At 40.7% G+C, this 20,526-nt stretch overlaps 1 protein-coding gene and 1 long non-coding RNA gene across 2 annotated transcripts in view; one reads left to right on the forward strand and one right to left on the reverse strand.

Moving 5' to 3' along the window:
- Positions 1-6,055: 6,055 nt before the first annotated feature.
- GABRR1 (gamma-aminobutyric acid type A receptor subunit rho1) overlaps positions 6,056-20,526 on the reverse strand; it is a 45,757-nt gene continuing 31,286 nt past the window's right edge. Inside the window, exons 7-9 of the mRNA XM_070225278.1 lie at positions 20,048-20,200; positions 18,449-18,645; positions 6,056-7,810 (exon numbers count right to left, since the gene is read on the reverse strand). Of these exons, the coding sequence (XP_070081379.1) occupies positions 7,517-7,810; positions 18,449-18,645; positions 20,048-20,200 (644 nt within the window). The 3' untranslated portion in view covers positions 6,056-7,516. The remainder of the gene's footprint in view (positions 7,811-18,448; positions 18,646-20,047; positions 20,201-20,526) is intronic.
- Positions 11,576-17,452, forward strand: LOC138915993 (uncharacterized). The gene is made up of 2 exons (XR_011422581.1): positions 11,576-11,658; positions 14,940-17,452. It is a non-coding gene; the product is annotated as an uncharacterized lncRNA (long non-coding RNA).

Raw genomic sequence — 20,526 nt, forward strand, 5'->3', positions numbered from 1 at the left:
CTCATCAGATTTTAGTCCCTATTCCCAGCTAATGATGTTGCCATTAACCCTGCCTACCTTCTGCCACTTTTTAGGTTCTCCTGGCCTAAGGATGATTTCTTTTGTTCCATTGACCCGAAGTTGGACAAAAAAGAATCTAGAAATCAATGGGAAAAAATTATAAAAGTTTAGAAATTCGCAAAGCACAGATTTCTTACTCTAAGATGAGAATAACCTAAGTTGGCTAACAGTGCTTTTCTGTCCTCACCTCCATGTGTCACAACCATGTTTGTTACCTTTTAATATATGACGTGATCTGTCCATTCCTTTATTCCCTTATTCCTATCAAAGGAATATATTTGCTGCATATTCAAAAGCATATCCTTCATGTTGAACCAGTTGCTAAAGTTTGGTGGTTTTTTTGTTTTTTTTAAACAGTCTGAAGGATCCCTTTAGTTCTGGGCTCGTTTGCAGACAGTCATCATTGAGCTTCAGGCAGGCTGAGTGGGGAAATCTTAATCTGGCTCTGGTTGGTAATTCCTTCCATGTCTCCTGAAGGACCAGCTTACCCTCCTTCAGCTCCTTAGAAGGCCTGTACAAATTAAATAGGGAGTGGGGAGGTGCTTAAATTAGCTCTCCTGGGAATTTAGAATTGAGACGGGGTCATTTGATGATGATGGGCTGTGGAATTTTAAGGTCAATCAATCTGGAACTGAATGTCGTGTGTGAGCAGAGAAGGACAGTCTTAATAGGGAATAAAGCAATCATCCAGCAAACAGTGAAGAAAGACTATACTGCCTAGAAAGAGAAGCTGTCTGAAATCTTCCCAGTGTTCATGAGGCTCAGCTGGGCTTCACTCTGTTTCCATCCTATCTGTGGGATTCCCCTGTATTCTTTCTTAAGCTAGTTTGAGTGGGTTACTCTTCCTTACTATCAAATATCACTAAGGTATAGTTTAATCCCATTTGTCATTTTTAAAGTCTCAGAAAGCCAGGAACCTAGAATTACACTACCGTAACATAGTAAAGAATATTGGTCTCAAGTCAACATCCATTCTAACATTCATTGTTAATGTAGAGAAATAGTTGAGTGTGTGACAAGAATATTCGTCACAGTATTATTTTTTCTCCAGTATTAGGGGAAAGATTGCCTTGTACATCCATGGTATGGAATGGTTTTAATGGCTGCAAAATAAAGGAAATTTTTAATAGGAAAATGGTCATGCTGTGTTATGGAAAAGAACCAAAATCAATTTGTGTATAAAATATGGCAGCTATATAAAAATGTATAGAAAAAAGGAAAATAGTAATAGTTGACTCTGGGTAATAGGATTATGAATGAAGTTTTTCTGCTTTTTATAACTTGACAAACTTTACAAATTACCACCCCCCCAAAAAAAAGGAGGCAAAGAAAGGAAATTTACCTCCCAAATGTGCACTTAAATCTCAGGTGACTCAGATTCATACTTCCTTAGAATGAAGAATTTTTAAGAACTTAATTGCACTTTGTGGTGGAGGAATATTTTTACAATATTCCTGGACAGACATTTCTTCCCATTTTGTAGAGGTGTCTCTGTCCTTGAAGCTGAGTTTGCTGTTCGAGGGCTGTAGACTAAAGGGGAGTGCTTTACCAACTTGTTTGAGATCAAGTCCGCTGTAGCTCCTAACACAGTGCTTGGCGCATACAGTTAGCCCTCAGTATTGAGTCGCTGAATGTGTAAATACAGCTCATGTCACTTTCTGTGAATGACACTCAAAGATGTGGTTCTGTGAACCTAGCTCAGTACCTTGCTAACGTGAATGCACATAGGAATCACCTAGGGATCTTGTTAAAATACAGGTTCTAATTGACTGGGTCCGGGGCAGAGCCTGAGATTCTGCTTTCCTGACACTTTCCTAGGTCATGCCAGTGCTGCTCTGGGGATACAGGGCGTTGCAAGAACCGAATTGAATTCATCCTAATTAAAAACAGACGCAAAAATGGAAATCCAGCTTGAGGAATGCCATGGGAATTAAGTCGTGTTATGGAACAATATTACAAAGTGGGGAAATAGTTGTAATGCTGTACCTTAAATCTTTAGTTTTTAGATAAAGCTACCAGATATATTGGAGTATAAGCATGCCGTATTTCATAACTAAAGACGATTTTGCAAAGATTGTTAACTCTTTGGAATGGTGAAGCCAGTAACTATGTCAGTTCATATTAAATTGTAGTCATGGTATTTTGGGGAGAAGCCAGAACATTTAAATTGATTTTTAAGTAAGGGTGGTTACGTGCGGGTGCACAACATGAGAAAATGGTGCAATTTGGGGTGAAGATTGAGAAATTTTCAGAGATCACTTTTTCTTCTCTGATCATGCTTGAATTATTTTTCTAGGTATATCATCAAATTTCGCAATATTAAAGTTGATTGCTTTCCAGTAGAAGGTCTAATAGAAATCTACTGGAAAATTACAAGTGGAATCCTGTTAAAACATGCCTGAATGAGATTTAGAACTTCAAAAGGAAATCTTGCTATTGCAGCCAGTAAAATTTCCTAAAGTAACTTCTGTGCTTCTTGATTTAATCCTTATCAAATAATTCCATTGACCTCTCAGCCTGCAAAATTTCTGTTTCCTTGGAATCCGTCATTTTTAAGGACAATATTTTGGAATTATGTTCATCTAGGTTCTACATTGCAGCAAAAAAATTGATTATGTTTGTTGCCAGAACCTGTTTTCTTGCTCCAATGGGTTTTCCCCCTGTTAATACCCCTCTTAGAAATGTCAACTAAATTTTTAAGCCAAAGGAAATGGTAAGGGGTTTGGGAGGATTTACTTTTTGCATCTCTTTATATAGCATTGTGGTGCCCTGTGTTATTTTCAGGTTTCAGAATAAATTAGATCTGTAAAAGGTTTACAGGGCTTTTATATGTTGGAGAGCCACAAAGTTTCAATAGGTATAGGAGGGTTCAATCTACAAAATGCCAAATCAACTAACTGTTCAATTCATCAGACTAGTCAAACTGTCGGGCTTGTATAGGCCACAAAGAGATTGAATTTTATCGTGCAGTCGTTAGGGTTGTGTTTATTTGGCCTGAAAATGGAAGTGCTTGGTTTTTTCCCCTGCTAACTAGATACTAAATTTTCATCAAGAGTTTACTTATTCTTTCCCTTCATTAACTTCTTGGTCTGTGTCTCTCCGTATGAGTTCTTTAGTGAGTTATCACAAAGCGAGAAGTTTCCCTACCTGAAACTTGGAGTCTTTAATACGTGTTATGCTGTTTTGAACACAGTATTGAAAACTTGCAGGTCGTGAAAAATGAAAAAGCTTTTCCACCTCCCATTACAGATAGAAGCTGTGGTTGGATGGTTGGGTACTCACATAAGTTAGCCTGGCTTAGGGAGGCCTGGATTTGAGTCTCAGGGAGACCCAGTTGCCTTCGTTCAGTTCTCATGGTCAGGCCTGTGGTAGCCAGCCGCCCTGCACACATTTTGTCACAATAGGGACTGAGTGTCTATAGAGCTGTAAGAGCCACTTGAAGAAACCCACTGAACTCAGCAATATGTGAATCGTTTTTGAAGTAAACCAGAGAGCATTTATAAAATACTCTGGTCTCAAGGAAAATAAAGATAGCTCCTTCCACACTAATACTAACATTGTTACTAATACTAACAATGATTGAAAGAAAATAGATTAAAATTAAATTCAGAATATGGAATTGAAAAGTTAAAGCATCCATTTATTTTGAGAGTTGTGATAATACTGAAGTGAGCTATATTCTCACGTTGATGTGTGCATTGGATGATGCACTCTTTGCTACTGCAGGTACTGAAATTTCCCGTACATAGCAATCCCTGAAATTCAGTTGTTGTAACACAGTTGTTCTGATAACATCAAAATGAAATTGTTCTTTCTGTACATGCTTTATTGTGGTCGTTATGATTGACATCCACACATGGTATCGGGCTCCGTGGTCAAACCCATGAGTGCGTGCTCCTAGAGGGTGCAAGGCAGGGGCAGGCCTGGGTTTTGTGAGGGATTCTCCACTTTAAAAAAGTTCACCGTACAAGAAGCCTGCGGATTGGAAATTTAATAAAACAAAACTGGTCCTTCGCCACAGATGGTTTGGGAAGCACTGATTTGAACGTTGAATACCACATAATAGGTGCTCAATATTATTTGTTCAATGAATGAATAACAAGGTGCCATTGACTGGTAAATAAAATATTTCCTCACAGTGATGTTTATGTGTTGTGTGTGACGTTTGTTTACTTGTTCAGTATTCGTCCATTACCTGTAATAATGTGAATGGGAACTGCGTTAGGAGTCTTTGGCTTGTTGACCATGTTATCTGCATGCCAGTCAGTCAACCTTTCTCTGCTTTTAGTTTCCTCTTTCAGGTTCAAATGAAATAGTGGCTGTGAAGTACTTTTTTTGTAAAATTGGATTTTACAAAATGTGAGGTTTACAATTGTCAAGTTTCATTGTTACTGACAAGCCATTTTTAATTCTCTAAAATCTAGCATCACTACTCTTCTCTATAAAATATGAATTAGGAAAAAACCTAAAGAACATTGGTTAGGAATATGTAACACAGGAAGAGAATATTGCCATTAGGTAAAAGCCGGTCTGACTAACAGCAGTTCTTTCCTGGCTAACACTGCACATCTTTATGACGTCCACATTGTATCACAACAGTGATAAAGGGGGCCGGCCCCATGGCTGAGTGCTGAAGTTCACACACTCCACTTTGGTGGCCCAGGCTTCACTTGTTCAGATCCTGGGTGCAGACCTACACACCGCTCATCAAGCCATGCTGTGGCAGCATCCCACATAGAAGAAGTAGAATGACCTACAACTATGTACTGGGGCTTTGGGGAGGGAAAAAAAAAAAGGAAGATTGGCAACAGATGTTAGCTCAGGGCCACTCTTCCTCACCAAAAAAACCCACAATGATAAGAAACCCTCAAAATCCTCAAGAGCCTTCTGAACCACCAGGCAGAGAATAAATTATGTTTGTTACAGTTTTAGTCAAGTGTATTTTACAGTATTTTAACTCTTTAAAAATTATTCGCTATGGCATATGGTACTTGCCTCTTAACCAGGCAATATTTCTAACCAAATCTGCCTCCTCTCCAGTCATGCCAGCAAAAGTTTATAAAGTACTCTAGATGCTCACATATATGGTGAGGTTTTCTCCAAAATTATCCATCAGAAAAGAGGGAATTGCTTTATATTTGGATCTTTACAAAGTCTTATTACAGAGTTCTTTCTCAATTATATAGCCTTGACAGCTGAGTACTGCCTTGAGAAAATATTAGCATGGAAATGACCTTAATCAGTGCTAGTCTTAAATGCTTGTAGAGGTCACTTGAGAGAATTGCTAGAAAAGGTAGCAAAGAAATTTAACATGAATTTAATCACTTATTCCTTATAATTACTAGTGTGGATAGCAAAGTAAACAAGTCATTTAAAGATCACTTTAAAAACATTATGTGATTGTATTGTAGAGATCAAGGTTAAATATCTACAAAATGCATTAGATGAACTGTTAATGCACATGAATAATTCCCATGGGCATCTGTTATGGACTGAATTGTGTCCCTCCAAAATTCATATGTTGAAGCACTCACCCCCAATGTGACTTCTTTGGAGACAGGGCCTTTAAAGAGGTCATTAAGGTTAAATGAGATCATAAGAGTGGGGCTCTAATCCAATATGCCTACTGTCCTTATAAGAAAAGAGAGAGACACTAGGGACGCGTGTGCTCAGAGGAAATGCCATGTGAGGACACAGCAAGAATGTGGCCGTCTGCAAGCCAAGAAGAGAGGCCTCAGGAGAAGCCAAACCTGCCAACACCTTGGTCTTGGACTTCCACCCTCCAGAACTGAGAGAAAATAAATTTGTTGTTTAAGCCCCCAGTCTGGTATTTTGCTGGGGCGGCCCAAGCAGACTAATACAGCATCCTATATGCTGGTTCAGATAGTGTAGTTTCCGGAATGAGGTAGATGGAAGTTCAGATGATGTGCCCTGGAAACCTGCTGGACAACTCAGAGTAGCCCGGTCGTGAGGAAGAAGCAAGTGGCAAAGATGGTTGTGAAGAGTTTGACTGAATTTATTTCATAAAATGAGAATGAAAAAGGTACTATTTTAAAAATAATTTTTTTAAATATTGAAAGTTAGCATTTATTTCACCCATCTCTCTTTAAGTTTATCTACTTAAGTTTGCCCAAAAACTTTCTTTTGATGAGCTTTTATTGGGGAAAATGGGAGATTGCCTTGTAATTAGGATTTGTGCAAATACGTTTTTTTTTCAGATTAGAATAAAGCCTCATATGAAGACATATCATGATATTATTTAGTATGGATGATCAGTCTAATTAACTTTGGAATGAAAATGACATTATTGTGTATAGAATTCACTTCGTTAAAGTGAGTTTCAAACAAATGTGGTTTGGTTAAGTTTGGTGAGGGTTGATCCTGTAGATATATAGTATGAGTAATTGTATGTTTTTAAGTAATACATCAAATTAGAACCCTCTTCTTGATCCTATGCCCTGGCAGCAGTGGCCATTGTTTTCTGGTTCATAGAAAATGCTGGTATTCACTGAGTATGAATGGAGGTGTCCAGCAATATCTTCCCATTTCTTTTTCTTTGTGGTGGTCTTTTTTCCTTCAGAAACCATGTGAGTATTTCTCCTCCTATCGAGTTACTAGTAGTCCCAAGTTATGCATTTTCTTGAAATGTTTATACAGGAAAAAAAATCAGTCTATTCCCAACTTCCTCAGTGAAGATGTCACATTACTGAGAAGGGCCTTCACCTTAAACTAGGACATGCTCCAAGGTGGAGATACGTGAAGCAGTGATTATGACACAGGGAACACTTATACAGACGTTTCCTAGGCAGGTTATCTCTCTGACAAAACTCACAAAATGCATGCATACACCCTCCTCAAAGTTCCCCTACCAGGGAAATTCCTACCAAAATCGTAAGCCATTGCACCAACCTGAAGAGCTTTTCTTGTGAAGACGTGAAACCATGAAGCACAGGATATAAATAAAAATAAGAGTATTATTTTTGACTCATATTAAAGTAAACAGGAGATGCATAAAAAATATGTAATAGGCTATAAACTGAAGCATGAATTTTGGTCAAAGTGGGAATTTAGTGCATATATGTTCCATGCAAATGAACTTTAGGTGCTTCCGAATTCCACCTAGTCCGGAGAATATAATGATGCTCACATAAAGGACATTATTCATGTGAATGAGCATCTAGAGTTTCAGATTGAACTACAGTGTGGCCACAACACTGGCAGTGTGCTTTTCCAGGGGATCCCAGTAACAACTGTCATCAGTACTGAGTACAATGCTGTGTATACAATAGGTGGTTAATAAGTGCAAATTAAACCAGTAAGTGTCTTGTCAATGTATTTTTGGAAAGGTGGAGAAGGGTGGGTACTGGGAACTTTTCATCATAACCTTAAATTATTTTTCATCAGGTATTTCTGTAGTACATACAGAAGAATGTGAAATGTATAGAATTACAGGCATTTATGAGAAAATAGACCAGTATATTAAATTGAATAAAATGTATGCTGCTGGAAAAATTATCCTGGAGTATTTATCGATGGCATGGGTGTCGATCCTCATGCTCACGTAGCTGCTCCTCTGATTTTTCCTCTGCGGGGAGCTCCTCTCTGCTGCTAGGGTCAGCTGCACCATCATCCTGTCTGGCTTCTCTCCATTCTCAGGCATGTAGTTGCCCAGGTCATTCACCTCCCCATCGCTGTAGCTGCCATCCAGCATGACAGCACGTGGCTGCGGTAATCCACAGGTGCAGGGGAGCTGCAAACACAGCAAATACATGTTGGGATGGGACCTCAGCTCCATCTCTCAGAAGCCCTTCAAAAGAGACTTCATTGTGGATAGTGTTGCCTTTTTCTAGTTTCTTTTGTACCCTGTTAGGGGTGGGGTATGGGAAAATAATGGTAGTGGCACCGGAAACCTTCTAAAATGCAGGAATCCATCTTTGTTTGACTGACATCTACATATCAACTCTCAGGAAACATCATGTAATATCAGAGACCAACGAGAATGTTTGCTAATAACAAAATAGTAGAAAGAGAAATTAAGAGTGCAAACACATTTACAATTGCAACAAAAAGAAAAAAATATGGGGCCGGCTCTGTGGCCGAGTGGTTAAGTTCACGCGCTCTGCTGTGGCGGCCCAGGGTTCAGATCCTGGGCACGGACATGGCACTGCTTGTCAGGCCACGTTGAGGCGGCATCCCACATCCCACAACTACAAGGACCTGCAACTAAGATATACAACTATGTACAAGGCGGTGGGGCGGCGGGGGGGTGGGGGGGGAGTGTTGTGGAGATAAAACAGGGAAAAACAAAAAAGATTGGCAACAGTTGTTAGCCCAGGTGCCAATCTTTAAAAAAAAAAAAAAGAAAAGAAAAAATGCCTAGAATTATTAAACTTAACCAAAGAGGTGAAAGATCTGTACACTGAAAACTATAAAACATTGTTGAGAGAAATTGAAGAAGACACAAAGAAATGGAAAGATATTCCGTGCTCTTGGATTGGAAGAATAAACATAGTTTAAATGTCCATACTTCCTAAAGCAATCTATAGATTCAATGCAATCCCTATCAAAGTTCCAACAACATTTGTTCATGGAAATAGAACAAAGAATCCTAAAATTTACATGGAACAACAATAGACCCCAAATAGCCAAAGGAATCCTGGGAAAAAAAGAACAAAGCTGGAGATATCACACTCCCTGATTTCAAAATATACTGCAAAGCTATAGTAACCAAACAGCATGGTACTGGGACAAAAACAGACACACAGACCAATGGAACAGAATCAAGAGCCCAGAAATAAACCCACACATCTGTGGACAGCTAATTTTTTTTTTAAGATTTTTTTTTTTTTTCCTTTTTCTCCCCAAAGCTCCCCCCGGTACATAGTTGTATATTCTTCATTGTGAGTCCTTCTAGTTGTGGCACGTGGGACGCTGCCTCAGCGTGGCCTGATGAGCAGTGCCATGTCCGCACCCGGGAATCGAACCAACGAAACACTGGGCCGCCTGCAGCAGAGCGCGGGAACTTAACCACTGGGCCATGGGGCCAGCCCCAAGACAGCTAATTTTTAACAAGGGAGCCAAGAACATACAACGGAGAAAGGAAAGTCTCCTCAATAAAAGGTGTTGGGAAAACTGGACAGCCACATGCCAAAGAATGAAAATAGACCATTATCTTACACCATATATAAAAATTAACTCAAAACAGATTAAAGACTTGAATGTAAGACCTAAAACCATGAAAATTCTAGAAGAAAACATAGGCCACACGCTCTTGGACATCAATCTTAGCAGCATATTTTCAAGAACCATGTCTGACCGGGCAAGGGAAAAAAAAGGAAAATAAACAAATGGGACTACACCAAACTAAAAAGATTCTGCACAGCAAAGGAAACCATCAGCAAAACGAAAAGACAACCTAACAATTGGGAGAAGACATTTCAAACCATGTATCTGATAAGGGGTTAATATCTAAAATATATAAAGAACTCATACATCTCAACAACAAAAAATCTAATAACCCAATTAAAAAATGGGCAAAAGATCTGAGCAGACATTTTTCCAAAGAAGATATACAGATGGCCAACAGGCACATGAAAAGATACTCAACATCGTTAACTATCAGGGAAATGCAAATCAAAACTACAATGAGATTATCACCTCACTCCCATCAGATTGGCTGTAATTAACAAGACTGGAACCAACAAGTTTTGGAGAGGAAGTGGAGAGAAGAGAACCCTCATACACTGCTGGTGGGAGTGCAAACTGGTGCAGCCACTATGGAAAACAGTATGGAGATTCCTCAAAAAAAAATTAAGAATAGAACTACCACGTGATCCAGCTATTCCACTGCTGGGTATTTATCCAAAGAACGTGAAAACACGAATGCATAAAGATATGTGCACCCCTGTGTTCATTGCAGCATTATTCACAATAGCGAGGACTTGGAAGCAACCTAGGTGCCCATCAAGGGACGAATGGATAAAGAAGATGTGGTACATATATACAATGGAATACTACTCAGCTGTAAGAAACGACAAAATCAGGCCATTTGTAGCAGCATGGATGGACCTTGAGGGTATTATGCTAAGCAAAATAAGTCAGAGGGAGAAAGTCAAATACCGTTTGATCTCACTCATAAGTAGAAGATAAAAACAATGACAAATGTGTAGAGACAGAGATTGGATTGATCATCACCAAAGGGGAATGCTGGGAGCCGTGGCTACATCATTTGATCGGCTGTTTGACAGGGTCCAGCCGATTAACGCTGAGGGGTGCAGGGTCGCCCCTTGGTGAAGAATAACCGGCCAGCCCCTCACATAGTTCTGAAACCTGTGCTGCTTTTAACTGCCCTTCATTCCTTTTCCTTTCTTAACCTCCAGTTTTCACTCCTTTGGGTGGCTGCTTGGGAGGCACTACCTCCCGGGAAAATTAGATACAGTAAGAGAATGTGACCACCTGCAGGTAACTTTCAAGATATTTTTCAGTTAATTAATGGAGGAGCACACAGTCCCATGTGAGACAATCAGAAAGGAATCCTGCCCAGATAAGATGTCGAATTAGGTTTATGGCCTCCATCTGGTTAATGTTTCCTTCTCCCTCCAGTTCTTTGTCTAAATATACATATGCATCGTCCTTCTAAGTTTGCTGGTTAATTGGATGATCAAGAAGTATCTATATATTATTCTTGACCTTCTGCTTTCTGTTAAAATGTTATAGAGGTTTTCTCCTAAAAGCAATAAACAATAAATAATTGGTGAGTAGAAGGGCCGAGGGGTGCAAGAATGCCCCTCGGTGAAGAATGGCCGGCCAACACCCCCGATATTTTCTGAATTATATGCATGCTTTCTATCAAGGTTATGTGTATACTTATTTCTCTTTTTTATTCTTGAAGATTTATAGTTTAGCTTAGCTTTTCAGCCCTTTACTTTACTAACAATATGATACTTTCTCCGGCAGTGTACTTAAGGGACCGTTAGCTCTACAATCTAAAAGACAAAGGAATGCTTCCACCCCCTAAAGGGCGCGAAAAAGTAAAGATGTTTAACTGCCCGCTGAGAATGCAGATAGCCCTGGGGATAAGACACCCTGGAGTCACCTTTTGTTCCCATTAACCATCTACACTAATGGCGTAAATGATTGAGGGAGGCAGGGATGGCTCCACCAGGATGTAACCAGACGGGCTGCTGCCCTGTTCGGAGGCCTGGACCTTCTCTCTTTGATTTAACTTTACCATGAATTACAACAGACGCCTAGGTACCTATCTCCTTTAGCTTAGAGACAACAAACACTAGTTAATTGCAGAGAAGACGATCATTAACCTTATGCTCTATAGAATGGAATGCTAATAAATATTCTTGTGCTCGTTTCTTACTTCCTTATCTCTCTGAGAATATTTGTAAAACTATTTCTGTACTAATCCTGAAAAATATATAAACGACACTTGTGCACAGTAAAGTCGAACTTGCTAACACCAACCCAAGTCTCACGTCCCCTTTATTTTCCCCCTCCCTCATCGCGCCGACGCCGTCCATCCCTCAGGAACCTGGACTCCGCCGGGGCGGGACCCCGGCAAGTGGCGCCCGAACAGGGACCTGAAGGGTAAGTTCCCCCCACTTCTCGGGACGGATAGGATCCTACCCAGGGCTGGAAAGAAGAGCCCCCTTTAGCCCCTCTCTGCCAAAGGGAGAGTGAGGAAAGGACAGAAGGGTAGTAGGTGTTAAGAACTTTGAGAAGTTTTTGCCCCTCTCTAGAAAGGGAGAGTGAAATAATAATAATAATAATAATAATAATAATAATTGAGAAGTTTTTGCCCCTCTCTAGAAAGGGAGAGTGAAATAAAAATAAAAATAATAATAATAATAATAATAATAATAGAGAAGTTTTTGCCCCTCTCTAGAAAGGGAGAGTGAAATAAATAATAATAATAATAATAATAATAATTGAGAAGTTTTTGCCCCTCTCTAGAAAGGGAGAGTGAAATAAAAAAAAAATAATAATAATAATAATAATAATAATAGAGAAGTTTTAGTCCCTCTCCGGAAAGGGAGAGTGAAATAAGGTTAGGAAGAATAAGAAGTATTAAGAACTTTTGAGAAGTTTTGGGCCATACTGAGTCTAAAGAAAGAAGGCTCTGTATAGAAATAATAACATGTATGCTTGCAAAAAAGAGACATAAAAGCCTCTTTGGGACAGATTTCTACATTCCTACATTTTTACAAGAACAATGTCCCTGGTTCCCCGAAGAGGAAACTGTTAATTTGGAAACCTGGATGATAGTGGGAACACAACTTAGAAGCTGATTTTCTTTATAAAGAGGTTATATCAACTTTGCCTAAGTATGTTTTAAAATGTCTAACTGGGAATACTTCCTTGTGCAACATTATAAGAGCAAGACCTGTTAAGTTCTGGCCGTGGGTCCTGTCACCACGCAGCAGCTCTGCCTGCCCATGGGTCCTGTCCCCATGCTATTCCACGCTATTCTCTAAATAAAAGAGCACTGCCACCAAATCTTGAGAGCCCAGGAAATCTTTCTCTCGACTCCTCGGCTCACCAACCCTGCATCATTTCTGGTGGACTTGCTTCATCGGCTTGTGAGCTCAAGTTCTGGTAAGTGCCCTATTTTTTCCTTGTGACTTTCTCTTTTTCAAGGATGGATCTAAATTCACTGCTCCATCGGGAACCTTCTCGGACAGCTGTATGAATCCACTTTTGCTGCCCATGGCTACTCTATGGGGCAAATTGTGGCATTCAGCCTGAAGAGAATCAGTACCTTAAGCCTGAGGGTGATGGAAAATGAATTAATCCATTCCTTCCTGACTCTATCTCTAATAGACAAATTTTAAATGGGCACGGGTCGGCCACTTAAGTCATTAGGACGGCCACCAATCTCCAAGACTCCCGTGGAAGGTTTCTTTTCCTAAGGCTGGAATGGGACCCCTCCCTCTGGCACCTGACCATACTCTGAACTGCGGGAAAAGTCCCAATCGGGACTCCAGTTCAAGGAAAGTACCAAACTCTAACCTTTGGTTGAGTGTGGGAACCCCTTCTTGGGAGAATGGCTCCAGGCTGCAATTGGGTAGAATGTCCCCCAGACTGGCGGAAAGTTCCTCACTGTTTTTCTCTATCCTTTTATCCTGGGAATCATTCACCAGGCACTTATGACTGCCAGGCATAATAGGGAAGGTATACAAGAGATGCATGCAGGGGGACAAGAGATACATGCAGGGGGATGCCCCCATCACCCCTTGCTATAGGAATCCCACAGGCAGAACAAGTAGAACGCTGCCCTAGGCTCAGGAGATTTGCAAGGTAATGGACCCTTTTCTTTCCTCTCTCTTAAAGTTACAGTGACCATTTTTGGCTCCTTTTGAGCTTTGCAGTTGAGAGACAAAGAAATCTTTAAAATATCATAGGCTCCACCTCTGGGAGCGCCCCCCCTGGTTTCCGGGCCTGATCACCCTGGCAACCAAGTGGGGTGCCCTCTCTTGGAGATTGACTCATTACCTGATTGATGGCAGTGATTTTTAAAACAATAGGTGTGAAGGCTCTGTGTCTGTGTGTCTATATGTGTGTGATATTTTTACCTCCGGGTGATATGGCCAATACTAAGAGTTCTGTTTAATTGGCTTAAATTAAGCGCTCACATAAATTCTAAATACAATAGAAATTAACCCACTGTCTTTTAAGATGATATGGATTAACCTTTGGTTAATGAAAACTTAAGTTTGTTGGTTTGATTGAAATGTTTGGATATGTCCTCAGAGTTAGCACTGCATATGCAAATATGCAGCCTGGGTTTCCTAGTCAAATAAGTTCATGTTGTCTGTTAGAAATTTGTCAGCATAATAACTTTAAATGATAGCTGTTTGTCTAATGTCTCAAAGTTCTTGTGGGTAATCTAAACATCATTATTGGGAACAAATGGTTTCTAACTCTACCTAAAAGACAAATCTGTTTTGTTAATTCTAAACTAATCAGGCTTATTTGGTCTAAAGTTACATGGGAAACATTGTCAGATAAAGTGATAATAATCTTTCTTGGTTGGTAGTATGTGGGTAAATGTTACTGATATAAGTGTTTTAGAAATTATATACATGCCTAAATTCTGATGTATCCTGGCTATCAGCCATAATTCTAATTATTAGTTTAAGGTGTTGTATATCACAGAGATAACCAAGTTTCTCTGTCAATCATCATTTTTAAGTCTTTTATTGTTTACAGTCAGTTATTGTTTTACTCTACTTTTTGCTTTTGCAAATATGTCTCATCTTCAGGAAAATTCATGGAAAGGACTCTAACACTCTAGAATACAGGTTTCTAATAAACGCTCAGATTGTAAAACTAAACTGGGTAAAAATTACAGAACTCCAACAGAGAAACTGATGACCTCACAAACTGCTGACAGAAGATTAAGATCAAGAACCAATTACACAGGACAGAATAAACTGATAGGGATGATTATAATTTTTATGACTTTTTAATTGAGATATTACTGATTTTTAATATTTTGCTTTTTTCCAGAGTTAAGAAAATCTTTTTCTCTATTCTCTTAAAGAACTATGACTTACAGCAATTTATAAACAAAATTGAAACATTTGTCTTTTCCTCGCTATCTGAGCCCCCCAAAACAACAATTGGAAAAATTACAAGGAGGAGAGCTCAAATATAGCTCTCCCCGTCTTTTACTAAGTCATGCTCTGTTTGTGATAAATTTTCTCAATTTAGATTTTCATGGTGAGTCACCTATGATGAGACATTGGAATGATAATAAACAAAATATTTTACTACAGGTCAAATGGAAGGACCTGCTTACAGGACAGTGGAAAGGTCCTGATATTCTCTTAACTATCGGTCGAGGATATGCTTGCATATTTCCACAGGACACTTCATCTCCTTGGTGGATTCCTGATCATCTGATTCGACATGTACCGCAAGCAGCCTCTGCCCCCACCTCCACCAAGGCAGACGAGCCCCAGCTTCCGAGTCAAGATAGATGATGAATCTCCCCCAGTAGCCCAGATGAGACGACTTTCACTCCGCGAGAAACCTTCTAAACGTCTGGCTCCCCGTCCGCACTCGCCTCCGCCCTCCTATTCTTTCTACTGACTCTGGCAAAATTCAACCACACTTGTTGCAGGCCATAGCCGCTTTACACAATGTTGTACTGATTAGACCAACAGGATCACAGTTGTATAAGGTTAAGGCCTGTGTCCTGGCCCCTTATGTTTTCTTGGCCTTTCCTGTACACAGTTTTGCTATGTCTATCTCTTTTAATAATTCTCGTTATGATATCTCCTGTCCAGATTGTATTTTTAACTAATTGTTTGAGCCCTGATGTAGAGGTACAAGCTGTAATCGTATTACAACAACCCCCCTGCCTCATGCTGCCTGTTCACCTGTCTGGACCTTGGTATGATGATGTTGGATTGCTTACTTTGAAACAGGCTACTGATCTTTTACAGCGCCCCCGCCGGTTTATCTCTGCTTTAATATTGGGTATCTCAGCCTTGATTGCATTAGCAACCTCTCTCACTGTATCTGCTGTAGCGCTGACTAAACAAATACATACTGCCTCTTATGTAGACGATCTTTCTAAGAATACCACTCTTGCCCTAACTACCCAAGAAATAATAGACGAAAAACTGGAGGCAAAGGAAACGCTCTGGAAGAGGCAATATTACAGATAGGACAAGAACTTACAAATTTGAAGGTTAAACTGGCCTTGCGATGTTATGTGTCCTATAGATGGATCTGTGGGACTCCTCTTAAGGTAAATCAATCTCTACACTCCTGGGAGAAAATTAAAAATCATATCCAGGGAATATGGAACCATTCAGACTTTAGTCTAGACATTTGTGACTTACATAGACAAATTAATAATATTAATCAGGCTAAAGAATCCTTTTCTGCTTCTGAAGTGGCCACCAACTTTTTCACCTCTCTGACCTCTTTTGTAGGGGAGAAAAATTGGAGCTCCTTTATTGTTAATATTGCTGTCGCCATTGGTGCTCTAATGATTTGTCTTTGCCTTTTTCCAGTCTTTCTCAAGTTAATATTCAACTCTATAAGTCGGGTTTCAGCAGAATTACATCTGTTGGCCTTAAAAAGTAAAAAAGGGGGAGATGCTGGGAGCCGTGGCTACATCATTTGATCGGCTGTTTGACAGGGTCCAGCCGATTAACGCTGAGGGGTGCAGGGTCGCCCCTTGGTGAAGAATAACCGGCCAGCCCCTCACATAGTTCTGAAACCTGTGCTGCTTTTAACTGCCCTTCATTCCTTTTCCTTTCTTAACCTCCAGTTTTCACTCCTTTGGGTGGCTGCTTGGGAGGCACTACCTCCCGGGAAAATTAGATACAGTAAGAGAATGTGACCACCTGCAGGTAACTTTCAAGATATTTTTCAGTTAATTAATGGAGGAGCACACAGTCCCATGTGAGACAATCAGAAAGGAATCCTGCCCAGATAAGATGTCGAATTAGGTTTATGGCCTCCATCTGGTTAATGTTTCCTTCTCCCTCCAGTTCTTTGTCTAAATATACATATGCATCGTCCTTCTAAGTTTGCTGGTTAATTGGATGATCAAGAAGTATCTATATATTATTCTTGACCTTCTGCTTTCTGTTAAAATGTTATAGAGGTTTTCTCCTAAAAGCAATAAACAATAAATAATTGGTGAGTAGAAGGGCCGAGGGGTGCAAGAATGCCCCTCGGTGAAGAATGGCCGGCCAACACCCCCGATATTTTCTGAATTATATGCATGCTTTCTATCAAGGTTATGTGTATACTTATTTCTCTTTTTTATTCTTGAAGATTTATAGTTTAGCTTAGCTTTTCAGCCCTTTACTTTACTAACAATATGATACTTTCTCCGGCAGTGTACTTAAGGGACCGTTAGCTCTACAATCTAAAAGACAAAGGAATGCTTCCACCCCCTAAAGGGCGCGAAAAAGTAAAGATGTTTAACTGCCCGCTGAGAATGCAGATAGCCCTGGGGATAAGACACCCTGGAGTCACCTTTTGTTCCCATTAACCATCTACACTAATGGCGTAAATGATTGAGGGAGGCAGGGATGGCTCCACCAGGATGTAACCAGACGGGCTGCTGCCCTGTTCGGAGGCCTGGACCTTCTCTCTTTGATTTAACTTTACCATGAATTACAACAGACGCCTAGGTACCTATCTCCTTTAGCTTAGAGACAACAAACACTAGTTAATTGCAGAGAAGACGATCATTAACCTTATGCTCTATAGAATGGAATGCTAATAAATATTCTTGTGCTCGTTTCTTACTTCCTTATCTCTCTGAGAATATTTGTAAAACTATTTCTGTACTAATCCTGAAAAATATATAAACGACACTTGTGCACAGTAAAGTCGAACTTGCTAACACCAACCCAAGTCTCACGTCCCCTTTATTTTCCCCCTCCCTCATCGCGCCGACGCCGTCCATCCCTCAGGAACCTGGACTCTGCCGGGGCGGGACCCCGGCAGGGGAAGGAGGAGGGAGGAGGGCAGAAGGGATGATTAGGCACATGTGTGTGGGGATGGATGGTAATTAGTCTTTAGGTGGTGAACGTGATGTAATCTACACAGAAATCGAAATACAATGATGTACACCTGAAAGTTATATAATGTTATAAACCAACGTTACTGCAATAAAAAAAATTTTTAGTAATAAACACAACAGAAATGCTTCAGTACAAAAAAAAAATGTTCATAATCGCCCTGTTCTCCATGAGATCTTAAACTGATATGAGCTCTGATAAAAATGTTTACAGCTAACATTATTACTTTGTGTGTGTGTGTGTGTGTGTGTGTGTGTGTGAAGGGGTGAGAATTTGAAAGATGTGGCATTATGAGGATAGTTTACTCCTAAATAGTTCAAGTTTTCTGGAGCAGATAATCATTGAACTGCAGACAGAAGGAAGAAAGGAAAGACAGGTGGGAGGGAAAAGTTCTGGGAAATGATGGGAGATATATGAGGTCACGTATGAAGGAAAATTTCCTAGAATGAAGGATGTGCTTCCCTGGAAGTTTCTTTTATTACACCTCTATGTTCATAAATAATTTGTTCCATGTTGAATTGTCATTTATATCACTAAAACTGTGAACACCAAGATTAAAGGGACCCATGTCTTAGTTAACTTTGCTTAGCAGGCCCTGGTATGTAGTAGGTGCTAAATAAATGTTTGAATGGATGAAAAATGTAGCTCAGAGTAAATTTCACACTATTTTAACATATTATTTTGTTTGCTCTTCAGACTAACCCATGAAGGAGGTGGGGGGGGGGGTGTCATTCCCACATTTTACAGAGGCCTGACCTGCCCAAGGGCCAGAGCCAGACTCCGCTCCATCCCCCAGCAGACACTTCAGCTCATGGTAAAGTCACCTTCTCTCGCAGCTTCCGTTCCTTCCGCTCCTGCACCGTGGTCAGGTAGTTGACAGCCGCATACTCCAGCACGGAGAGGAACACGAACACAAAGCTGACCCACAGGTAGATGTCCACAGCCTTGATGTAGGACACGCGGGGCATGGAGGCGTTCACGCCCGTGATGATGGTGGACATGGTCAGCACCGTGGTGATACCTGCACACACAGTGAGAAATGAGCACGTGCTTGTCTTTCTCTAAACACACTGTACAGCTTCATGCTCCCTTCCTCATGCCTCCTGCTCCTTCCGCCTAGCATGTCTCCACCCCGTCCCTCTGTCTTGTAAACACCTATTCATCTTCCAAGATTTGGCTGTTACGAAACTTCTCCTGTTCCTCCTGCCCTTCACTCACCCTGTCCCCCTCTGTATACCTGCATATTCATCATGGCACCAGTATCACTTGTCCTTCTGCAGACAGCCCCAGACATCTTGGCAGTACAATATTTCCATTCAATTGTTTAAAACAAAGATTACATATATGAGCAGGTACATATGTTTCTTGTAACTACTTCTCCAAAAAGGAAAAAAAGTGCACAGGATTTATTTTAATCTTTGTGTCCTTGATGCTGGTGCAGAATCTTGTGGTCCTGGGCCTGTATTGTCAGCTGTGGGGGTGCCTGTGGCAGCCACCCCCACGCTGGACCTGGCTGTCCGTTCAGCAATGTCAACTTGAGGACTTAGGTCAATTTTACCAAGAATGATGTTAACCTCCTTTATGGGAGGCAGATTTTTAAAACTAGAATGTTTATTTATTTAGCACAGTAAGCGTTCAAGCCACAGAACAACTGTTAAAGAACAGGGCATCTGTCAGTGGAAATTTGCCCAGGATTTCAAATTAAGCTCAGAACATTTGCTTGGCAGACACCAAATCACAGGGAATTGGGGTCATCTTAAGGGCCAGCTCCAATCCAGTTTCACTACAACCTGGTGGGTCACCGTCTCCCTTGAAGCCCCTGAATCGTCCAAGCCACGGTGGTATGTGTGACTGAGTGGGTGCAATATTTACAGTGGGGAAGAGAGGTCACGGCAAATAGCTATTGATGGAATGTGTATAGTAGGGATTCTCAGACTTGAGTATGTATAAGAATATTGGGAGAGCTTATTCCAAATGCAGTTTCCTGGTCCTCTCAGAGATTCTGATTCTATACATGTAGACGGGACCCAGGATTCTTCATTTTTAACAATTTCCCCCAGAGATTCTGTCACAAAGATCCCTTGGGCTAGCTTCAGAGAAACTCTGTTATAGAATGTGATTTCCTTATGCAGGTGGGCACAGAAAGCACCCTCAGACCAGGACCGCCCCCCTCCCCCACCCCCCAACGCAGCTCTAACAAGGCTGAAGGTGGGCTGTTCACATGGGCGCCTGTGGGGACCTGGAAACAGCTTTGCAACATAGAATCTTAATAATGGCATTTTACCTGTGAACGAATAACTTCAAGTTTTTCCAAGTTATAATACCTTTAGGGGTTTAGGACCAATTTGAAATGAATGCCTTTGTCTGGAAGGAATTACTTGTATTTTCAGATGCCTGGAATGTGCCCTCGAGATGTTCCTTACCTAAGGGGACTCTGGCAGGCACTGCTCTGCGGTCGATCCAGAAGGACACCCAGGACAGCATGACCATCAAGGTAGCAGGAAAGTAAGTTTGGAGCAAGAAGAAGAAGATGTGGCGACGCAACGTGAAGTTAATGTACAGACGGTTGTACCAGCCTGCGGGACATAGGAAGAAAAGAGCATGCACCATAGATGCTCAGCTCCTTCATAAAACACATTTTATTCTGGGAATCACAAATGCCTCGGACACTTCTCTGGAACCTTACCATATCTTTATAAAGTGGAAGTGAGAAAAACCATGGAATGCAGTGATCCTATGATAACCCACTCCGCATGGGTGAGTCCATCTCAAGAAATCTTTGGCCCCTGTCCTATACATAAAGGGAACCCCTTGAGAAGGCCATTTAAGACTCGGGTTAGTCAAACCACGGGAGAGCACCCAGCAGCATCACCACCACTTGGTGGCTTGTTGGAAATGCAGA

Source organism: Equus caballus, chromosome 10 (assembly GCF_041296265.1).
Source record: "Equus caballus isolate H_3958 breed thoroughbred chromosome 10, TB-T2T, whole genome shotgun sequence".
NCBI lineage: Eukaryota > Metazoa > Chordata > Mammalia > Perissodactyla > Equidae > Equus > Equus caballus.